Source organism: Haliaeetus albicilla, chromosome 10 (genome assembly GCF_947461875.1).
Source record: "Haliaeetus albicilla chromosome 10, bHalAlb1.1, whole genome shotgun sequence".
Taxonomy (NCBI): Eukaryota; Metazoa; Chordata; class Aves; order Accipitriformes; family Accipitridae; genus Haliaeetus; species Haliaeetus albicilla.
Window position 1 is genome coordinate 27,627,513 of NC_091492.1, and position 19,444 is coordinate 27,646,956.

The following is a 19,444-nucleotide window of genomic DNA, read 5'->3' on the forward strand; positions in this document are numbered from 1 at the left end:
TTCTGTTATTTGAGGAGATTCAGCTCCTGGTGGCAACTGAATATAAACAAAATATGCATGGTTGAGAAATTTATCCCTATCTGCAACTGCAACCCTGTTATTTCACTACAGAAAAATCTCCATAAATTCCCAGTATCAAAACCTACAGAGATTATTACTGAAAGTTACTGAAAGTGGTGGGGGAGGATGAACTCTGGCAGCGCAGCTTTCTCAAGTAAAATAGCGAAAACCCCAAATAAGATCACACCTTGGGAGTTCTTTTGCACTAACTGCTCTGCAACGTCTTTTCCTCAGACACAGTTTTGGGATGCAAAAGATAGAATCTTTTAAACAGGCAAAACACTGCCAGCTAGCAGATTGGGGATACCTTGCCTCTGAGCAAAAAGAGGTCTCCAGCCCTTGGCTCCTATTAAATACTGAACTCAGTAGCATCTCCTGGCTCTGTTTCATGCGTTTATTTCTTGCTCCCAGCCTTGCTACACATCATTCAGGACATCTGCCAGCTTGGCGTCCAGACCATAAAGTGTTCATCTCCCCTGTATCCTCACAGCATGCAAGACAGTATCTGCTCTAAAGGGCTTCTAAATAAACGCAAAACAGGTATGAGAAAGTATGCTGGACCCTTGTAAAATACAACACTGCAGTGGGAACCAATACATTTTCCTGTTATAGTATACACACCCTTTAGAGACTGCTTTAGGAGAAGGCGCAATCGGCGTAAGAAAAGAGCAGCAACTGCTACACTGCATATCCTAACTTCTATCCTCATCTCCAAAGCCAGCAAGGACAGGTAAAACTTCAGTGTAGCAAGGAGAGACAGCACTAGTGTGCGCAACTGGCATGCTATATATATAATATCAGTGTTTTGTCTATGACATACAGATATTATTGTTGTTGTTGTTGTTGTTATTAAGGTAAAACCTATCAAGGCTCAGTTGCGAATGCCACCATGTAGCCAGGCCCAAACAGGAAGTCCATAAATCTTCAAGAGCAGTCTCTGCAGGGAAAATCAATCAATCAGTCAACCAACCACGGGTTTTAAAAGAGATTCTTCTCCACAAACTACAGAGTTTCAGAACTGGCCCATCAGTGTATAAAACCAAACAGAATACCTGCTACAATTCCAAGTCAGTCCTCCAAACCCACTTTTCTTAATCTGTCATCAAAGTGGACTGTTTAAGGCTAGAAACTTTCAGTTCCAAAGGTGAACTCAATGGAAAGTTTGGTTAGAGTCTCTTCTGCTTGGGGCGGGGGGTGGGGGACTGGGAGGAGTAGGCAGAATGGATAAAGAGAGAAATAGAGGGGAGGGATTTTTCCCACCCACACTTAATACACTTTTTATTGTTGGGGTTTTTTTTAAAGCAGGCAAGCATCAAAAGCCTCAAAGTAAGAAAACAGATCTTGGCACAAACTAGGGTCTTTCCTGAATTAAAAGCAATTTTTCCAACACTACAATCAGAAGCATTTGAAAGTTGCTTACCAAGCACATGCAATAAATTCACAGTAGGAGGCACGTACTTGCAACATGCATGCCTGTACAGCTAATTAAACAGTTGCACTCAAACCATGACTGCAGACTCTAAAATATGCTCCTTAGCTCTTTGTCAGGCCAGTCACCTCCTCACCAATTCTTCAGTTTGCTTTACTACTGAAAATGATGCAAAATAATAAAACAGCTTAAGCTCAAGAAAACCAACAGAAAGCTTAAGCTGGCCAGCAGCTTTAGAAAGCAACTAAAATCCTTACATTAATGCTCAGAGTAACATGGGTCTGGGAAGCCTAGAGAGTCTGCATATATTAAGCTACGTATTTAAGGGTGTACTTGTGTCTGGCACATAACACACACCTAATCAACCTTTGCAAACTGGTTTTTCATCTTAAAGCCAAGTACAACAACAAAAGTCATTTAAAGCAGCATGAAAAGGAAATTTAAAAAAAATGATTGAAAGTAATTCATCACTGTGAAGAGGACACCCTAAGCCACCAGAACCCTATTTTCCTGAGCACTACTACTCAATCCTAACATAAGCACAGCTCCACCAATGGGATAAGTGCAGTAAACTGCAGTTTTTGGCAGTCTCTACTAGGTATCCACAAGATCACACTCCCCTGGTCACCTCTGGTTCAACTGTCAAGCAGTCAAGAAAAATGCCGGCAAAAAAATTTTTTTTTTTAACATGAATCCTCTGTTGCTGTTGTAACAATTTCAAAACATGTCTTTGTTTAAAAACAATCTCTTTTTCCTTTGCCAATCTCCTTTAATGTGAAAGGCTCTCCCTTCAAGCCAGGAAACATGAGAAATAAGGCCAAGCATTCAACTTGCATTCATTCTGTTTTCATATGGAGGCACCACAAGCTCTGTTCTGACCACATCTGAATACTGAAGTGCAGATGCCCAAAAGAAGAGATAGTATGTACAAGTTAATATTTAACACTTCCTAAATTGAGCGCTTCTGATGTACTAAGTGTATTAATGCATATACATGTACCGCTTACATAACTGGGTAGAACATACGGCAGATTACTGCCTCCAGATCTTACCTTTCCTTAACCAGTAAGATGCTGGCCTCTTAAAAGCATTCACACTTTGAAAAACTATGTTTATGAAAGTTATTTTGGTCCAGAAGGGCCTCACTTTGAAATTCCAAAACAAGGACTAAAAGACTGTAATAAAAAAAAAGGGAGCATTTTTAAATACACGCTCCACCACAAGATGGTATAAACTGGAAGAAAATTACTATGTATGCTAATCAATGGTTTTATACAACTACTCGAGAGTTTCCTATAAGATCTGCTTGCAGCAAAGCTGCCTGCATTTCTTTCTCACCAAGTTACTCCACACCAAATCATGACCTCTACATGCTTCACCTGGAGTCATTTCAGATGTCCTTCACTACGCAAAGCAATTAAAACAAAGTTACCCTGTCCCATAATCACATTCACCAGCGGAGTGCTCTGGGAGAGCAAGTGCCAATTCTATCCATGAGGCACGGCTGGCCACAAGCCCTGGTAACACTATGAAGCAGGCTGTTATTATATCTAAACCATTACAGTCATATAGATCCAGTCTCAACATAAATATATATAAATGAAAAAAAGTTCTCCAAATGGCTCCATGTTTAACAGTTTTCGAGGGCCACTCCTCTCCGGGATTTTTTCCTAGTTCCACCTCCAGTACAAGCAATAGGAGTACATGGAAAAGGAAGTGGTCAGCATCCTGCCAACGAGGATTTTCAACAGTACAGATCTTAAATGTCTGTGCAGATGATTAACGAAACTTACGGACTATGCGGAAAAGTTACCTGAACTCCCACAAACTATTTTTTCCCCACTCAATTCCCCACCTTTATTTGGAAGTGAACAGAAATTGCACTGGTTGCCCTGAGTACAAGACCCAGTGCTGTGAGCTTTCTGCTTCTATTTACTTTTTTAACCTACTTTATTCTTATTCCTCTAAATAGGTCACATTAGCATTTTTTTGCTCTTTCCATTGTACCTTCTTCTCCATACTGAGATATCTTTTACCTCATTTTCTTATACTGTGCCTCCTACCTTCTCCTCAAGGGACTGTCTCAGACTTGTGTGCTGATGAGGCTCTGGTAGAAGGATTCTGGTATTGCTGCAACTCTGTGCAAATACTACAGGCATTGGAGCTTCCTCCAAAACCAGAAGCTCATCACTGAATTTGGTACCTTATCTTTTGAACAGCCCTCTCCCATGTAGTAATGCCTAGAAACATTTATTTATTATTGCCTTAGACTCATTTAGAAACAGTTTGCACAGGTGTCCTTAACTCTCCATTAATACATTGTAATGTATTGTAGTAGTCTAAAGCTTCAAAGTCCAAAGTTTTTAACTAGGTAAATATGATTTACTAGTCCTTAAAATTCCATTATAATTTTGGGTTTATATTAACTGTTTTCATAAGGCTTTTCTTTTTCCAGAAGATATGAAAGAAGACATGAAACTGTCCAACCGAAGGAGAGAGACGGATGCTCTCATAGAAGGTTTAAGCAGCCAAGTGCCCCTTCTCACCACGATCTTTGACCCCACGCTCTTAAATTCTCTTACAGCATTGCAGCGCACCTTAACAGGATGGCACAAGTGCAGGATTCTCAAAGCGGAGCACTACAGCTGCAAGTAGACATCAGCTGGTAGCTGCCACAGAAGGAGTTACCACGTCCTTTCACCACCATCCTAAGAGACATCTTGGATATTGCAATACTGAAGAATTAATAAAAAATAAGGATCCTTATTTACAATACTGTATTCAGAAGCCAACGAGAACAGGCAACTTCTCGTGAACTAAAGCAGCAATGATGTGACTGGGCTGGAGTGCACAGTGTGAAGACAGTGCCCAGTGTCAAGACAAAACAGTACAAGAACGACCTATGCAAAACACTTTGATGGGCTGTCTTCAACCCTCCCCGTATACTACCCCACACCACAGTACATGATGGACTAAAGCATGACTGAAGCTTAAAAAATAGGAAGGGAGGAACAGAGGGAGGGATGGAAACTGGGAAACAGCTAGATTAATCTAATCTGAGATCAAACCCAGGACAATGTCTCTGCAGCAAGCAAGCTGCTTGTGCCTTACACGCCCTACAAAGGCTGTCCAGGTACAATAACTGAGCAAGTCTTTACCTCAACCATCTCTTATTTTAAAAGTGAATTACGCTTTCTTTATCATCTTGGCCTTCTCCTGCAGAGGACCCAGACCTGTAGTCACCTGTTGCATTCCCATGAAAAACACCTTCCTTTCACAGCACGAAAAAGTCAACCGGCCACAGTAGAGTCGGGGACCCCATCCCTGAAAGAAGCCAGGCAACTCTGGGCATGGACAACCTTCATTCTTCTGTCAGAAACTACTGAAGAATAAGCACCAAACAAGCTCAGATGAGGCACAGCACACCACAGAAACTACAGAAGAGTAGCCTGCTGTCCACAGGACTAAACTTGCATTTTTCATCTTTTTTTAAGCTATCAACTCTCTTCCACAACAGAGAGGATTGACAAGCCCTGCCAACTCACAAAACAAACTGAAACCTTCAGTTCAGGCTTCAAAACCTGCACGTAGGCTTTAAAGAATGAGATATTGGAAAATGCACAACCAAAACTTGTAAAATATTTTGCTATTCCATGCATATATCGAGGCTGTAGTACAGAAGATTCTTGCTCCTACCAGCCGGACAGTCAAGTCTTAATACAATGATAACCAGAACACAAAACTTAGATTAGATGAGGTTTCTGATGCACAAAGCAGCAAAGGAACAAGTATAGAAATTACTCACTGCTCTGACTACATAACTACAGACACACACCTGATGCTGTTAAAACCAAAAAGGAGCCGTCAGTGACTTGCCATTATTAAAATAAATAATTTTTTTTTTAATTTAAACTGGAAATAAGCACTGTGAAAGTCAGATTTATTTTTTTTTTTAAAGACAGCAGCAATTAATTCTCTTCCATTCATGACTCAGCCTTGTTATCTATTTAACACAAACTCCTTAACTTTCAGCAGGGCTTCAGAATGGTGACAGGACTCAAGGTTCTGTCTGACACAAGTTCAGATGAGAAGCTCAAGCAGGACAGTGCTTAGATTCAACAGCTGAAGATGGACATCTCAAAGATGACTATTCTCACTTGCCTCACAACATTTGCCAATTGTGAGCATCTGTTCATACCATTCAAGACTGAAGATCAGAGAGGACAAAACCTATAACCTCGCCCCACTTCTCATACACAACACAACAGATACATTCCAGGTCTCCTGTCCTTGTACCAAAACAGAGAAACATAGTAAATGGTGAACAGCCCTTCTTCTCATCCCATTCTCAGCATCCACAGGGTGTCAGCTCTTTGTTTTCCATCAGAATGAAAGTGCCACATTCCAATGACAGCTCAACTCCCAAGATACTTCACTCCAAGGACAAGATGATGAAGCAAACCTGAAGCCCCAAAAACTGGTACTAGGAACTTGGTTTTACCAGAGAAATTTACTATCCCTGATGTCCTCAGGATCATTACTGTAAGCCACAGCTTTACGGTTAAGGTATGGAAACTAACACAAACCCAATCACAGTTGTCTTCATATTCTAAGAGGATAATGAGCAAAGAAAACATCCAACAAGACAGTGACTCAAAGCCACAAATAATTCCACTTCCTCAATTTGAATGGCCTTCAGGCACTCAACTCAAGCAAGAAGAAACTTAACCTGCCTGTTCAAAAAACAACAACAATAAAAAAAGAAAATACACATTTTTGTTTTCCATTGTCAAAGGACACAAATATTTCCTTGACTCAGCCTCCTCTGATCATTGCCAGACATCTATATACCTGCACAGTTATTTCAAGTCACTGCTTTCAACATCGTTAAAAGCTCTGCCAATCCTTCAGAGTGCGAAGCCTACCTGACAGAAGTTTACAGTCTTTAGCAACTTTTGCATTTTGAGAAAACAGAGGAAAGGTTCAAAGCTATTCAAGTAAATAAGGAGCGGGAGGGAGACAGAAAGAAGGAACACACAGGCACACGGTCTTGCACTCCAGTTCTAAGCCTCTCCATCTTCTGCAACAGAAAGAAGATGGGCAATAGCACTGCTACAAGGAACTGCCGTGCAAGTTAAGTGTCCCACTTCTGTTTTGTTCCTGGAGCTGAAAGCACTGAGTTATGCTTGTTCTCCCCAAACCTTTTGAGCACAAAAAATACATGCAACTGGAGATTATTATGTAATCTACACATCACCCCAGTTCAATGGCTATATAAATTTCATTATTCCCCTGCTGAGGTTTCCAAGCAGCAACAAACCAACCAAAACCCAACCTTTTATCACACAAGAAAAACCTGCCAGAATATTCCTAAATTTCTCCTCCATGCTGCTTCTCTTCAAAATTGTGTGTCTTGGTAATCCACCTATATTACTGTATTTAGCAGTGTATCTAAGGCAGGAGTAGCAAAGACTAAGAGTGAGAATCAACAATGACTGTGTATCATTTAGAGTTTTTCACGTCAGAGTTTTTAATGCAATATAAAACAAACATTAAATTTGATCCTCTTTTCCCAGCACCTCACCACCACTTCATAAGAAACACAGCATTTGATGCTCCACATCTTAGCTATGAAGCAGAATAAGCAACTGGACCAGAAACTTGCCAATTGCAAACAGAATTAAGATACATAATCCCACTCTGAGCAAAAAAGTCACTGCTAGTCAAATCAAATCAGTGATGCTTATCGTCCCAGCAGTGTAAGTCTGTGGCCATGTAGAATCTAGTTTGACACAGAACTACACCTCAGCTTTTGGTCTGAATGCTACAAGAAGTTTCAACCATAAGGAGTTCACCAGTCTTAATTTGTTTTAAAGCAAAATATCATTTTAGAGGTTTCAACAGTCTTGTTTTCACAATCACTCTCTAATCAGACATTTTCAATTTCCAATCTCAACCATACTAATGGCCAGGATATTGTCCCAAGAAACACATAATATTCCAGTATGCCAGATACCACCGAGATGGTTAGACCTTCAAGCAGTTTAAGGACCAGCTGACACAGCAACCTAAGGATGAGTTTGCTGAATACAAACTGTGGCCACATGAAAGAAGACATACGAACATTTCATCTCTCTGAAGAGTTATTCTGGTAGACACTTGACCCTAATAAGACTTGTTCACAATAACATGAGAAACAATATAATAGCGTACCACTGCTGGATAGGAATCTGACCAACAACCAGTTCAGGAGTGAATGTATGACCTATCAAAAGCTAAAAGTGCATTGTTTCTTAAGGTTTGGGTTTTTTTTTTTTTGTTCAGACTTTCAAGACCAATGAGTAATTGATGCTATTAACATAAACAAAAGAAGTCTTTGTGTAGTCCCAAAACCACAATTCCTTTGATCCATTCTTTAATGTGTTTCTGATTTTCAAGAATTTCTAATATTTCATTTTAAAGAAAAATGCATCTTAATCTTGAAGGAGCTGTACACACTGACAAAGTGGTTGGGGCCAAGAAGAGCTTGCTCCACTGACTGATGTACCACCAGCTACGGTTGAATAGGTTCTTAGCGGCATTAGCTTCACGATTGTTTCCTAAATCTCACAGTGAGCTTTAAATGATGATCCAGAACAGCAGACTCATATAGTTCCAAAAATATACAGCCTAGCTGAAAAAGGGAGGCAAGCCAATGCTGTGAAAATCTTTATAAATTTTGGCTCTGAAAAACTCACTTTCAGGAGCAAATGAAGGAAGCATGACACTGACAAGAGATGCCATATATAATCTAAAATCTCAGGAGTGAAAATATGACTGATAGCATTCAGTCTAGCCGCTCTGGAACAATGTCTGCCATATTCTCTTCTCTGAAAAAAAAAAAAAAAAATAGCACACACAGTGGCTCAGGAAAAAAAAAATAGCCTGTTCATCATGTATATGATGTTATCTAGTAGATGATGAATAAGCCAAACAGTGTTCGAGTGATAAATGACTGTAAAAGGTTTGCCACATAATTTGGCTTTCACTGTAGTCTTCCTATTTGGGGGGGGGCTGTCTGTTCAGGTGTCAAGAGGAAGCAGACAGCTGATGTTATACATAATAAGGCCTACTAAAGTCCAGTTAATACATTTGTTTCAAGTTACACAAATCTGAGTGTTAACAAAACAGTATGTTTTTTCTCCACTTTCACTTACAATCTCGAGGAAAGTATGACCTCAGCAAATGGCTTCTACTCTGTTCTTAACACCTGACACAAAAAGAAATTTTAGACTCTCTTGCTACCCCCAAAGACACAGTGTTAAGTCTTACACATACTGTTTGATAATGCACCAAAAAGTTATAAAACGTCAGTGTCTGTGCCCTACTAGCACCACCTTTTTAAAAAATCTCATAAATATAAATGAATTGGTCCATCCCTCTTTTCTCTGAAAGAATAAATAAAACCCCTTATATCAGCAGCTTGTCCTCACAACTTTTCTGCCTGCAAGAGAACTTTCGTAAGAAACCCTTTCCAGCTGAAACTGTTTTGAAATAACAAGCAGTCAAAAGCAGTATTCTTTACTTTAAAAAAAGAAGGGAAAAAAAAAAGGTTATTTTGATAGTAACATATTTGTGCTTGTAGAGCTTTACCAGTCATTTTTAGAGCTTGCCATTGGTCAGATTTTTTAAACTTTCATATATGTATTTACGTGTGTATGTAGGTGTACACATAGCGAACTCAAGCAAACAAATTCCACAGCTGTTAATGAGATACAAGAATTGCTATCGGCAATTGCTTCACAGTCAAACTTAACTAAAACACCATTTAAGTAATTTTTCTTTACTTAGCCAATGGGGAAAAAAAATAACGTCAACAATTGCAAGGGACTACAAAGGAATTAGATAAGTAGTACTTCAAGAGTTCCAAACAGAGTAAAGCATAGCTGCGTTCAGATAAATACAAAAATTAATTCCCTGGTGAGAAAGTCGAGTGCAGCTCTGCAAGAAACTGAATGTTCTGAAAGAATCCCTTGAAACCAGCTCCGAGAGCAGCAGTAACAGGTACGCGGAGCGCGGCGAGCGGTCCACGCGAAGCCCCACGGCCAGGAGGCGGCAGGGACGGAGAGCGAGGACGGGCGGCGGCGGCCCGAGCGCGTCTCGCAGCGCGTTACTTCCGCGGGATTCCGACCCTGGCCCCCCCCGCGCGGACGGCTGTCGCGGGGAGCCCCCAGGCGCACCTGGCAGCGCCCGCACCGCCCGCAGCAGCGCCGGGCCGGGCCGGGCCGGGCCGGGAGCCCGCCCCCACGCAGCACCGCGGAGCGGAGCACCCGGCGGGCAGAGTCCCCGCCCCCGCCGCGCAGGCACCGCGCCGCCCCGCGCCCGACGGAGGTGCGAGGGCGCGGGCACGTGCGGCGCCGAGCCCGCCGGGGCCCCGCCGCGCGCGGACAGGCGGCTCCGCCCGCTCCCGCCGCGGAGGGCGGCCGCGCCGCGCGCCCGGCTGTCAAACGGGGCTCCGAGCCGGCGCCGGGCCCCGGGCCCCGGGCCGGCAAGGTGAGGCCGGGGCTCGGCGGCCGCGCCGCCGGCGCGGGGCGCCCCGCGGCCTTTGTGCGCGGGCGCGCATCTGTCACCGCGGCCGCGGCGCCCCCAGGCCGCGCGGCGCACGTGGGGCGGCGGGCCCGGCCCGGCCCGGCCCGGCCCGGCGCAGGCTTTGTGCCGCCAGGTGACGGGCGGCCGGGCCCGCGGAGCCATCTTGGGGCAGGCGGCCGCCCCCCCGGCCGGCGCTCACCTGCACGATCTCGCCCTCGGCGCTCAGCGTGGCCCCCGCGCGGGAGAAGCGGCCCTGCAGCCCGGTGGTGTAGGTGGTGTAGTCGCCGCTGGGGCTGGACTCGAAGAGCACCACCTCCACGAACGCCGTCTCCTTGCCCAGCGCCGCGCCCGGCGCCGCGGCCAGCAGCAGCCCGAGCAGCAGCGGCGGCGGCACGGCCGGCCCCGCGCCGGCCCCGCAGCCCCTCATCGCGCGGCGGGGGGGAGCGGCGCCCCGCTGCCGCCGCGCATCGCTCCCGAGCGGCTCCAGCTCCGGGGCCGGGCTCCCGGGCGGGTCAGCGCCCCATGGCAGCAGCCCTCCCGCCGCGCTGCGCCCCGCTCCTCGCCGCCGCCTGCCCCGCGCTCCCCGTCCCTCGCCCCGGCTCCTCTCCGCCCTGCCAAGCCGCTTCCCTTTCATCTGCTCCACGTGACGGCCACCACGGGGTTATCCCCGCCCTCCGCGCGGCTCTGACCCGCTCCGTCCCTCCCTCGGCGCACACACGGCCCGCAGCCCCCGCCGGGCCCAGCCGAGCCCAGCGGCGCGGCGGCTGGTGCGCGGGGACCCGGCACGGCCGGAGCCCCGAGAGCGGGCGGGCGGGCGAGCGAGCGAGACCCGCGCGGCGCGACGCTCGGGAAGGCCCCGCCGGGAGCCGGCCTCCCACGCGGCCGGGCCTGCAGGGCCCAGCCGGGCCGGGCGCGCTCGGAACGCGAGAGGCGGCCCCGGCGGCCTGCGCCGCACGCCCGGGCCCGCGGGGCCGCCGGGGCCCTTCCCGCCGGCGGCGGGGCTCTCGGCCTGCCCGGCCCGCGGCCTGGCAGCCGGCTCGCAGCGGCGGCGGCGGAGGGGGGGGGGGGCTGGAGCGGGCCGGCCGGGGCCGCCTCCCGGCGCTCCCGCGGCTCTCAGCCGCCGGTCGCCCCTCGTCGGCGCCGGGGAATGCCCGAGTGCGTTAGGCACGAAGCCCCGGGCGTGACGGCTGCAGCCCCGCCGGCGGTACCCGAGCCCGGCGGGACGTGCCCCGAGCGGGCAGGACCAGTGCCTCGGTAACCGAATGTACCAAAGTCACTGATTCTCTCTGGAGAGACGCTGCTCCGCTGTGGCGTCTGCAGGGCTCTCTCTGCTAACGCTTGCCGCTTCCAGCAGACTGCCAGCGTCCAACAGGCTCCTCACCTGTGTGTGAGGCAGGAATGGCCGATCTGGCCCCCTGAACTCGGTACTCACAATGGGGTCTGTCAGAGGAGACTAGGTAACCTGGGCGCTTTGGCTTGTCTGTTAATGGAAGTCTATGAAACCTCCATGAATGACATGGAAAAGGTGTACGGGTAATTATTTTTATTTCAGTCTCGCACTACAAGAACTGGATGGCAACGAATGATGCAGTTTTCCTTTAAAAGTATATACAACCGAGTTGTGGAACTCATTAACACAAGATGTTACGGGGCCTAAAAGTATAAATCAATTACAAGGGGAACGAGACAAACCGATGCGAGGTCCCTTGTTGGTTATGAAGCACAATGTTTGGAAGCAAACTCCAGCTCTGGGGTGAGTCCCTAACCCGCTGGCAGAAGGAATAACACCACTGTGTACAAACTGCCAGCTCTTTCCCTAAATATACTTTGTTACCACTGAAGACAAGATAGTGGCATCCTTAGCATGACACCGGGAGCAACATTAGCTTAACAAATCATTGAAGATTTCTTCGGCAAAGAAGCGTCAACAAGGGATCACAGGAACGTACACTCTGGGCTCCTACTGCAAGACACAAAATACCCCCTCAAACCTAAGAATTGAGTACAATGGATCAAAGGCTGCAAAACTATGGCATGCATAGAAAGAGCTGGAAAGAGCATCACTGTGGTGCTCTAGCCTGGTAACAACAGAGAATGCACTATGCAAACTTAGATGTGGTCAACACATGCAAATTTTAGATTATAGGTATGTTTCAGTAGGATTTCAGAAATGCGTAGCATCCAGTGTGCTAAATAGAAGCATTTTAATCCCTTAGTGCAAACTACCTCTAGATTTTCCTTTGCCTGTAAGGCAAACGGCTGATGCTTAGACAACACAGGGTTTCCTACATCATAATCAACATAGGAACAGGTTAAATGTTGAGAACTCTAGGAGGTTTTGTCCCTGCTGAGTCAGCTAAATCATTTCACAGTCCATAGCAAAAGCAGAGATGTATGCAGGGGTTGCTGTTAACCTGGACTGTGCATGGGTCATGAGAAAGTCTCCTGACATTCAGCTAATTCTCTTTCTTCACTAACTTCAGTGGTTTAGGCAAATGATATCCAGACTTTTTAACCCGCTGTCTTCTCATCCCTTCCAGAAGAGACAACAGCTAGTCATTTCCAGTCATTGGCGGGTTTTTATGCCTGCGTGTCAGATTCGGGATGTCTTTTTTCACTGAGTATTTTTCTTGCAAAGGTCCTTAAGCCACTGTAATCAAGTTTTTTCAATGTTGTATTAGTAAAGGTAAACAGCTTATGTCATAAGTTGTTGTAAGTTCAAGGCCTCCCAATTGTCCTACACCCATTGGGTATGTCATCAGGTTAGCAGCAGTAAGAAGAGCTGGAATTTCAGTGTCAGAGGACAATGAGGTGTGCGCACGTTGTCACTTGAAAGGCAATGAATGAATGGTGCCCCTTACAGAATGTCTTCCAGTAGGACACCGTTGCGCAGCTTGGAGGAACCGCCCAGCATCGTGGTATTTGTCCACCTCTGTCTCAGGCACAGTCGGAGCCTGAGGACAGCCATACCACTGGATGTGCCAACTGATGAGTTTTTTGCTGAGTATGACTCACCATATTTGGCAGAAGTTTGCCTGTTTGGGGAGAAGTATTTATGTTAAACAGCTCTTCCTTTGCCACTTGTTGCATTTCTATGATTTCTCCATAATCATGCCAAGGTAACTTCTGTGGAGCTGTGTGGCAAACTGGATCAGGGAAGAGACCAGGGCTAAAGGCAGCCTGGGGGAGGGGGGGGCAGGGTGAGCAGGGATGGAGTGGAGAAGGTTATTTTTAAACTGTATCTGCAAGCTAAAACGGCATTGGGAAGAGTAGCTTTAGGAGTAGATATGGGAATTGGAAATCTAGGAGTTCTAAGAGACCATGACAAGAGTTCAGTGTGTATGGAACACACAGTTTTAGTCCTACAAAAACTGGGAAGAACCTGAGATTCCTGATTCTTAGCTGTGAAACTGAAAAGTCAAAAATGCTGTGTCCTTCCCTGCTCATCAACAAAGTGGATGTCAGTTTACTTCAGCAGTGTAGGGGCTCAGATGTTAGGCAACTGTCTAAGTTTCATTGCATCAAACTTAAATGCCCCTCACGAGGCATCCATGAAGACTACGTATTTCATTTTTCCTCTTTTTTTCTATTTAATCTTTAAAAATTACATAAACATCATACCTTGAGATATTATTAGATTTCAAATTTAAATATCGAGAAAGTAGGGATTATCCAGATAAGACAATTCAACAGTAATCTTGTCCCCTGTCCACACGTACCGTGAAATTCTTCTGTTACATGGGTACGTTTTCCACTGTAGGTAAAAATCAATGAAGTATAGTGAAAAAATGCTATAGATAAGACCCCTGCCTCTACTGTTAATTAAATGGAATCACCAGTACTTTTTGGATATTCCCTAGGAAGTGGCCTAGAAGTACGGCCTCTCCAGGTTAGGCTGAGAGTTAGGAATGCAGAAATGGCAGGCCAAATAGATCTGGAAACTAACTAGTGAAACATATGGGAATGGGGCTCTGTGTAACCAGTGGACAGCATCCTACCCCTAAAATGAAAGTTGGTGAAGATCTGATCCACCCCACTAAACTATCCATATCATTGGACTACAGCAAAATTGCCTTTGGAGTAGCCTCACAGTCGAGTGACACAAGACACTAGATCCCAGGTCACCAAGTTCCCTCTGCTTGGGCAGAAATCCAAGCAGGAGGTTACAGGAAGAGAATGGACTGTCTATCATTAAAGCAATCAAGTATTTCTAATTGGCTTTCTTCCTAGCTGGCAGCATACAGTTCACAATTCAGTTATGCCATAATACTTCAGATATGTTGTCTTTTTTTTTCCCTGCATAACAAACTGAGGCCCAGGGTCTGAAACACAGAAGTCTCAAGCATTTCTAACTGCAACTGAGGACAGTAAGAGCTGTGATTTGAACATAATGAAGTGATGTATAATGCCAAATGGTCTGAGAAAGCATGCCCTAGGCACTCCGACTCTTCTCCCAAGTAACAAGTGGTAGGACAAGAGGAAATGGCCTCAAGTTGCACCAGAGCAGGTTTAGATTGGATCTTAGGAAAAAAATTTTCACTGAAAGGGTTGTGAAGCATTGGAACAGGCTGCCCAGGGAAGTGGTGGAGTCACCATCCCTGGAGGTATTTAAAAGACATGTAGATGTGGCATTTAGGGACAAGGCTTAGCGGTGGACTTGGCAGTGCTGGTTAATGGTTGGACTCGAAGATCTTAAAGGTCTTTTCCAACCTGAATAATTCTATGATTCTATCTATCTCAGAAGAGGGCAATCCATACTAGAGGATGCTTTTCAGACAAAACCTGCTACATCTCATTTCCCTTGCAAAGAAATGGGTATTACAGAACCCTCCTCCCCATGCTGCTCTTGAGAGGGAACAATGTTAGTGAAGTACTGTGATGAATGTTATAGAAAAAGCCCAAAACAAAATTAATTATTTTGTGCTGAGAGCAGAGCTGGAATATTGCACAGGAAGTATAGATCTGCACATCAGGCAAGAAGAAAACAACATTGACTAGCCACTTGCAACATGTCCATCAGCCATTCTCACCATTAAATGAGGCGGGAACCCAGTTTCCCTGGTCCTGTCGTCCCTGTAAATACACTTGAAAATACATTTGGCTGAAGATGTCTGGAAGCTGCTTTCTGTCACATCTGTGCAGTCAACTGCAAATACAGCACACTGAAGAATCCTCTCTAGAGCCTCTTTTAGCCTCGTTTCATAATGAAATTAAACATATGCTATCTGCCTCTCAGCCTTGTCACTCTTCTGAACCTATTAGCTAATTTTAACCAAGCTTAAGGGCAGAACAGAGGTCTTAAGATAGTACATTCTTGCAAATTTTGTGAAAATCAGAGGCTCTGGACTCTGGATACGGCAGCAGTATCCAAAAAGGACATAGGGACATCTGGAGCACTAGGAAAACACCTGAAAAACTGAGCTTTTTCAGTTCTACTGTCCAAAGAACAGTCTGTTGTTGATGTTACTTTTTTTTAATTAAAAAATCCATTCTAATTGTATCCCATTTAATTAACATGAAGCTTTTGTAACTATATTTGCAGTTTAAGGGGTTACTGCTAGGAAAGGACAAAAAGTAAATGTGTGTGCATGTAATGTTTGGTACAGAATAGTGTCCCTCAGTAGGTGGGGGGCAGAGGTTGGTGGAGTTCAGCTGTTACACATTCTGCATGGCAGTGGCCAGAAAAAATGTATGTGCACAGCAGCACATTAGTCACAGCATATGTTGTCTTTTGCTTGATGAGGATGCTTAAGGAGTGCGAAAGGAAGGTAAGAACTCAGGTCATTGAAGGGAGGTGATAAGGGCAGGGGCCCAGAGCTATTAAGAACAAGCATCCTGGAAACAAAGCATCTTTACCTCTGCTGTTGTGGCATTAACTTGTTTCTCCTCCAGTACTGAGGGACCCTCCCCGAAACCTAGTATCAGTTATTAGTGTAGCAAAGAGCGGATGACATTTTTGATTGTTTTCTTAAGGCACATTACCAGAACCCAGCCTCCTGACAATCTACAATGCTGTTAGTCTCTGATGATCCAGTTTGCAATAAGTACAGCAGTATCAGAACTCAAAAGACTTACCAAACTTTCAGCCAGTAATAATGTGAATTTTTAAATAAACTTTTTTCTTCATATATTGTCTTAGATTCTAGCATAACAAAGGAAAATTTCTTCTTTTCCAAAGAAATAAAGAAACTAACCAATAAGCATGGATTAAAAGTATTTCAGTGACTGTGAATTTTGAATTTCCATCTAATTAAGATATTCTCCTGTATCTACCAGACCTTGTTTGGAGCATAGTTTATCTGTCATCCAATTTGTAAAGAAAATAAGAAAATGTCTTTAAAGGGGCTGCTCAGATATGTTAAGTAGTAAGAAAAGGTGGTTCTTACTCCTATGATTTATCATAAGAAGTGATCTGGTAACACCAGATAACCCAGTGTGGCTACATTTCAGTGGGAGGCGCATTTACAAAGGTGAGGGCAACCTGTTGTTGCAGAGTCCAGTGACTAACTCCCTGCACTGGTCAGCAATGACCTTTTCATATTTAGGCTGTGAGTATTTGCAGCTAATACTGTACCCACATAGAGAGCACTGAGATTGTTTTTCCCTTTAACTACCAGGTATTAAATGTAAGTTTCACAAGCTGCCACTTAAAAAAAAAAAAAAAAACAAACAAAACCCCCAAAAAACAAAAACCACAACAAAATGCCAACAACCACTGCTGTCTCCAATTAATAAGTGTTGTGAACATACAGTGGCAAATGGGAACTGTGGTCAAGAATAAGCTCTATGTGAAAAAATTGATTATATTTCAGTAGAACAACCTGGTCCTCATTTCCTTCTTTTCTTGACAATGACCAATGAACAGAAATTTTATTCCTGGAAAAACTGGTTTCCATCAGTTCACACCACTGTAGAAGTGCTGATGAAAGGGACAGCAGTTTATCCCTCTAATACTTCACAGATTAATTCAGATCATACACAATTGCTTCTCATCCTCCTACCTATTTATTCTATAAAGGCAATTAAAGAATTGGTGATGACTACAAAACACCTCATACCTTCCCCTCATCTTTGATAGTCACAAAAGCATCATCAGGCTTTTATATGCAGTATAAAGGTTATCATCATACCCAGTATGGATGGTAGCTGGGCGAACAGGCATAATGTCCTGGGTGGGCTGTCACCCAACACAGAAGACCGAGTGACAAGTCACCAAGGGAATTCCAGCTAAAGTGTTGAGCTACCAATGGTACTAAATAAGATGCTGAAAGAGCTGAGCATGGACATAATGAACATAAAAAGGATTATACACAAGTAGATACACCTTCAAGTTAAGTTTGACAATAACCAGGGTTCCAGGCTGCTGCTATAACAATGTAAACAACTTGCAAAGGTGGCCCAATTATCTAATTTAAAACAATAGTTAATCTTAAAGTACTGAGAGCATTTCCTGAAAGCTGGGGCATATTATTAGTTTCCATGGCAATGCTGGGATGATACAGGAGAGATGCACTTCTGTAAGGAAATTTAGTGATTCCAAAACAGAAGACTTGAAGTTTCTCCAGGATAGTGGGCTGGAGTGAAATAGTATTTTGACCCAACTCTGGACAATGGAAATTGACTATGTTTGATACAAAACTGGCTTCACGATTTACGAAAATTCATTCTTGATGCAATTTTATGTAGTACCTATGTACTCTGTCAAGTCAATAAGATCAATTATTCCCTCCATCACACCAAGGAACACAAGGTGCAATCCGAAAGAAGTCAGCGTAGTGGCAGCGTAAATAAGAAAAACAGAACTAAAACAAAATCCAGACTTTTGATTCATACCAGGAACTACTTTAGTCTTGACTTATTACTAAGTAATCTAATCCATGATATTATAGTGCTAGTCAATACTGCATAAAAATAACCACGCTTAGAAATGCAAATCTCATTAAATCTGATCATCACACTTGTCACAATATTCATTTAAACAATAAAAAGACTTACTTTGCAAAATTGCAAGGTAAGGAGAAGATCCCTAGGAAAGAGTGTGTAGTCAGGCCATTCAAGGGATACTGATGTAGTCATATTTAACAGAACACCAAGGGGCATTTTAGTTCTGAGGCCTGAGGAACAGCTGAGTCTAGGGAGCTCAGCCTCCTCAGCTTATTCAAGTGAAACTAAAGTAGTAATTTGATCATGGTCCCATGGATTGTCTGACCAGATAGAAAATTTCATACAAGAAAAGCAGCCAAATGCATTTGGCTAAAAACTAAAGCTTTATAAATTCAAGCTGCAGATAGGGTCCATTTTAAATCAAGGCAACAGGTTACTATTGCAGCTTAGCTAGCAATTATGGGGTTTTTTTTATCATTTGAGTTATTAATAAACAAGCGAGACCATACTTTCTTTTAGTTCAAGCCATGACATTTAGGTTTGATGAAAGAATCTTGTTTATGAAACTATATGTACCTGTATTATAAGAAACTCAGATTAGATACCCAGAGGAAATGCCTTCTGGCCTCATTCTGTGAGCAAAAGCCTTGCTCTGCTAACTTTGAAACAATCAGAATTTCATCCCATTATTTATATTAACCTTCTATTCTCCTATTTACTGCATTTCCTTGGTAAACAGACGTATGTCAATGAAGCATTTTATGGTACTTGAGACTAGGCAAGGAATTAGAGAAAGAACAACTGTATAGAAATCTTAGTTCCTTAGGTTAATACAGTTACTTTTAATCAACCAAACTAAAAGACTCATTAAAACACACTATTTGACTAAGATGTATTTTCCATAAAAGTTCTTGACATATCCCTGCGAAGCAGAAGAACATAAGCAGTGAAAAACAGTTCTGTAATCTCACAGAGTAGTGGAATAAAATGAAAACTTTACTTATATGTGAACAGATTACAACCAGTGGCCAGAAGACGGCCGGAAAGGCCACAGCATTAAATATGTTATACTGCAGGCAATAATGTTCTGCAGCCTGTGAAAAACTGCTTTTAAGCACACAATTCTGAGTTGCCCTGGTGTTAAAGAGCCGAGGCGTGACCACCCCACAGGCAGGTCTGCAGGTGGGTGGGAGTGCTGTCTGGCTCCTTGCAGTGCTGCCACCCCTGGCCCTGCTGGCAAAGTGGGGACAGATCTTCCCTTTGGTCTTTACACTTATCACAGAGTTTGAGGCCTTCCTCTAATGGAGGTACGGTGCTCTGTGTTCACATAATCCCTGTGTTATAACGCAGTGTTTGAGTGCTGGGGAGATAGTCTGTGAGAAGGAGGCTTAGCCCTGGTAAGAACCTGGGTCAATAAACCCAGATTTCTGTTATTATGGACACAAAATTTCAGTCCTGTTCCTAAAGTGATAAAATTCTCCCTTAAAAGGGATCACCTTCACT

At 44.2% G+C, this 19,444-nt stretch overlaps 1 protein-coding gene across 2 annotated transcripts in view; it reads right to left on the bottom strand.

Annotated features, from left to right (window-relative positions):
* ZNRF3 (zinc and ring finger 3) overlaps positions 1-10,695 on the bottom strand; it is a 106,550-nt gene extending 95,855 nt beyond the window's left edge. The window contains exon 1 of one of the 2 annotated variants that reach the window (XM_069794475.1): positions 10,257-10,695. In XM_069794475.1, coding sequence (XP_069650576.1) covers positions 10,257-10,691 — 435 coding nt within the window. In that variant the 5' untranslated portion in view covers positions 10,692-10,695. The remainder of the gene's footprint in view (positions 1-10,256) is intronic. The other variant, XM_069794474.1, reaches the window with a different exon arrangement.
* Between the last annotated feature and the right edge of the window lie 8,749 nt (positions 10,696-19,444).